A 4,095-nucleotide genomic window follows, 5' to 3' on the forward strand; every position below is an offset into this window, starting at 1 on the left:
GATCACTGAAAACAGAGTGCATCCTAAACCCTTCATACTTTCTCAGTTACCATCAGGAGAAAATATTTATTGAGAAAATTTGAGCTTGCATTTTGTTCTCTATTGCTGTGATTTCTGCTTTACTGAAGCCAGCCCAGAGGAATAAGAGCAGTTAGTAATTAACCAAATATTTCTCACCAATCAATCAATAATCAAGAACAGCATGGAAATTATGAGGTACAACATGAAGGAAACTCATAGGCTTAACTCATTTGTAATAAAACTCAACTGCTTTACTAGAGAAAATGATGGCTACAAAAATTTTCCCTCCACACTGCCTTTGCAGTACAGCAGTGCCTCACATGACTAATTCTCAAAGACAATTTCTAAGAACCTTTCTGTAGTCTTGCTTTAACCCAGTTAAACAGTTTCTTTTGAAAAGGTTTCAGTTCCTGTACATTTCTTAGCAGGTTTTAGACATTTCATTTCAGAAAGGTGAGGTGTCAAATTGTTCTCCCATCATTGTCTTCTGTCCCATCCTGAAAAGAGGATCAAAGATGAGGCACATGAAACACTGCTTTCTGAAGGTAATGTTTTTCCAACCATAGCCTCTTTCCACAGATTATTTTTTTATTATTATTTTTCTGCAAGGATTAATGTTTTAGTTGCTTCTTCCAGTAAAAGATCATTTGTGTAAAATTTGCATATCTCTTACTTGGATTACTTAAAAATAAAGTTACTAGACCTGCCTGTCTCAAAAATACTCTCAGATCTCAAAGATAAAGTAGTTCTGCTGTACACACTGACAAAATTTTACTATTTTAGGAGTCTGCAAATGATTCTGTTGTAAATAAGCCCAGAGATCTATATTTTATTTCCAAGAGAAATTTTCCTTTTTTGTCTTCAAAGCAGCTACCATAAAAGTAGACTCCTTTAAGCGTTCTTAATTTTCCCTTAATTTATTTTAAAAGACATGTTTATTTTCTGCCCTGTTCTCATTACACACTATGTACCAAAGATAAAAATCCAGTCTGTGCTGAACAGCAGTCATTTACCTTTGGATTTGTAATGCATCTTCAATCCACCTGCAAAAGCCCCAGCATTAAATTTGAACATCCACCTCTAACCTCAGAGGACTCCACTTATTCACATTAACTATGAATTAATTTGGTCTTTTCTTGTAACAAATAAATACTACCTGTACTATTTTGTATTTCTTTATAAATAATGGATTGTTCAATAACAGATGATAGACTGACCTGAATTAACATTTCATTTTATCTGTTTCTGCAGTGGATGGGGAAGACTTTTTGTACGTCACGTGAAAGCTACAGATGCAGCCAGCATGAGGGAAAGTGCCACTGCAGCCTGTGAAATTACAAGATGGTAATCTTCAAGGTTAGTAAATATTTCATTTTGCAAGTTTCATTAGAAATTGTAATTACCAAAAAATGTGAAAGAATGTAATGGCTACTAAGATAAATAGAAGCCAGAATATCTTTCCTTCACCTTCAACCTTAGCCTCTCCTTTCAAACATTCATTTCAATATAACTTGTATCTACCTTAATTCATCAATATAGCTCCTCTATACATCGGGTAAATGAGTTAGTAGAGCAGACAAAAATAATGGTCTTGGGAATCAGACACTTGTGTTTGTTTATCTCCTGCTGATGTAAACCCCTAAATTATATACGTATTTTTAACTCAAAATCCCCTGGGAATTAAATGTAATGTCATAAAAGAAAAATAAATTCCCACCTTTCATTAATCTGAGCCAAGTTACAGAGATGGTCTGACTTTTACTGACATTGCAGTTTTGCAGGAAAATAACAAACCAGGAAAACATCTACTTAAAGAATTTATTGATGGTATTATTGAAAGAGATGCAGGTAGGATTATCCTATAAAACTGACTGCCAAGCACTCTTTTCAATCTTTCAATGCTCTGTTTCTGTATTTTCTCAATTCCAGGGTGATACCTATTGGAAAAAGTCCGTCGACCAAGCTGCTTCCCAAGTTCCTTTTAAGTAGACTAAATTGCTGTGGAGAAAAGTATCTTTTTCTGATTCTGTTTCTGAATTTTTTCTTAGTCTAAAACAAGCTATCAGGAAAAGAGGTAGAAGAAATGGGTCTCGCTCTCCCCAGATAAATGAAGGAAATATTTTGCCCCTTGAAAAAATACTCACTAGTTTATTCATTTATAGCTACTGCAGCTGGATCACAGTCTATTACAAGAGACAAAACTCATCCTATTTCCATTCCCTTTTAGTTAGTGGAATTGTAATGATACAAAACAAGTGTATATGTAGGGAAATAAAATAATATTTCTTATCATATCAATTTTACAACCAATTTCCCTTAGATGCATACATTGCTAGTACTTCATAATTCACAGTAGGTGAGTTTAGCATCATAGATAATTTAGGAAAGGCAGTTTTTGTCAATTGATTTTGACTCCTAAGATAAGCATTTTTGATGAATAGCTCATTAACTGAAATCTCCAAGAAAGCTGAGGTATGTCAGCCTGTATAACATTTCTTCTATAGAAAAAATATCAATATTTTAACATTTAAGAGACAAATAATTCCTATACAGTATTTACAGACCAAAGTGACTTGAAAGTTTTCTTGTCTATGCAACCTGTTCCTCTAATGCTTTAAAATTACTAATGTTATGATGTATGTAAAATACGGGAACTGTATTTTACAAAATGTTCCAGACACAATAGAATGCACAATATAAAATGGATGTTATCATACAATTCAAATATTTTAGGATGCAATTAAGTTTACTTTCAGCTGCTTTGTTTTAAATATTATTTGCAATGAATTTTATAATAGCTTTCAGTTATCAGATTTTATGTACTAATTCAGAAAAATAATTGGCTGCAGTTGGTCCCTGTTTAAGCCAAGAAAAAAAATGCATTTGAATTACTGCACTTCACTTCGTAATTGGATTCATGCTCTTGACTTACTTTATCTTGTATTCTCATGTTAGGATTTGGAATCTTACAGAAACTTGTGAAAATAAATCTGCCTGTGGAACAGCATCTCCAGTAGAAAAGTCTAATAAGGATTGATTATGCTTTCTTCAAATAACTCAAGCAATTTGACTCATTGCTCTGACTTTGCAAATAGATCCTGTTCCGAGACCTTTAGGTCACCTGGAGTACGAGGGGTAATGTATCTATGCATAACAGCAGCCTTCATTCTCACCATCTTAGGGAATCTGGCCATAGTCGTCTCTATCTCATATTTCAAGCAGCTCCATTCTCCGACCAATTTCCTCATCCTATCCATGGCTGTCACTGATTTCCTGCTGGGCTTTGCCATTATGCCTTATAGCATGGTGAGGTCTGTGGAGAACTGCTGGTATTTTGGGGTGACGTTCTGCAAAGTTCATTACAGTTTCGACCTGATGCTCTGCTTAGTTTCCATTTTCCATCTTTGTTCCATTGCTGTGGATCGGTTTTATGCAATCTGCCATCCTCTGCATTACACCAGCACCATGACTGTCATCACCATAAAACAAGTCCTAGTAGTGTGCTGGTCAGTGCCTGCGGCTTTTGCTTTTGGTGTGGTTTTCTCAGAAGCTTATGCTTCTGGAATTGAGGGCTATGAAATGCTGGTTAAATGCTCGAGCTCATGTCCTATTATATTCAACAAACTATGGGGGACTATTTTATTCACAGTTGGTTTACTTGCTCCTGCTTGTATAATGATAGGGATTTATGTTAAAATTTTTACAGTATCCCAAAGGCACACATATGACTTAAGCCAGGCACAAAGGCAAACAAAAAATAAGACAAATGATCTTTCTAGGAATAAAGATAGGAAAGCTGCAAAGACTTTGAGTATAGTTATGCTGGGGTTTTTAATATGCTGGTTTCCTTGTTTTTTCACTATCTTAATTGATCCATTTTTAAATTTCTCTACTCCTTTACCTTTGTTTGATGCTCTGAACTGGTTTGGGTATTTAAATTCTTTCTGTAATCCATTAATATATGGCTTTTTCTATCCATGGTTTCGGAAAACATTTAAATATATCTTAAAAGGCAAGATATTTAGCCCATATTTTCGTACAATAAAACTTCTAGCTGAAGATCAGTCACAGTAA

At 34.5% G+C, this 4,095-nt stretch overlaps 1 protein-coding gene across 1 annotated transcript; it reads left to right on the forward strand.

Annotated features, from left to right (window-relative positions):
* Positions 1 to 2,938: 2,938 nt before the first annotated feature.
* On the forward strand, positions 2,939 to 4,095 carry TAAR2 (trace amine associated receptor 2; the record flags this gene model as incomplete). The annotated part of the gene is given in 2 exon segments (XM_080615890.1): positions 2,939 to 3,047; positions 3,050 to 4,095. Coding segments are annotated over 2 exon segments (1,155 nt in total).

Source organism: Psittacula echo (assembly GCF_963264785.1).
Source record: "Psittacula echo genome assembly, chromosome: 4".
NCBI lineage: Eukaryota > Metazoa > Chordata > Aves > Psittaciformes > Psittacidae > Psittacula > Psittacula echo.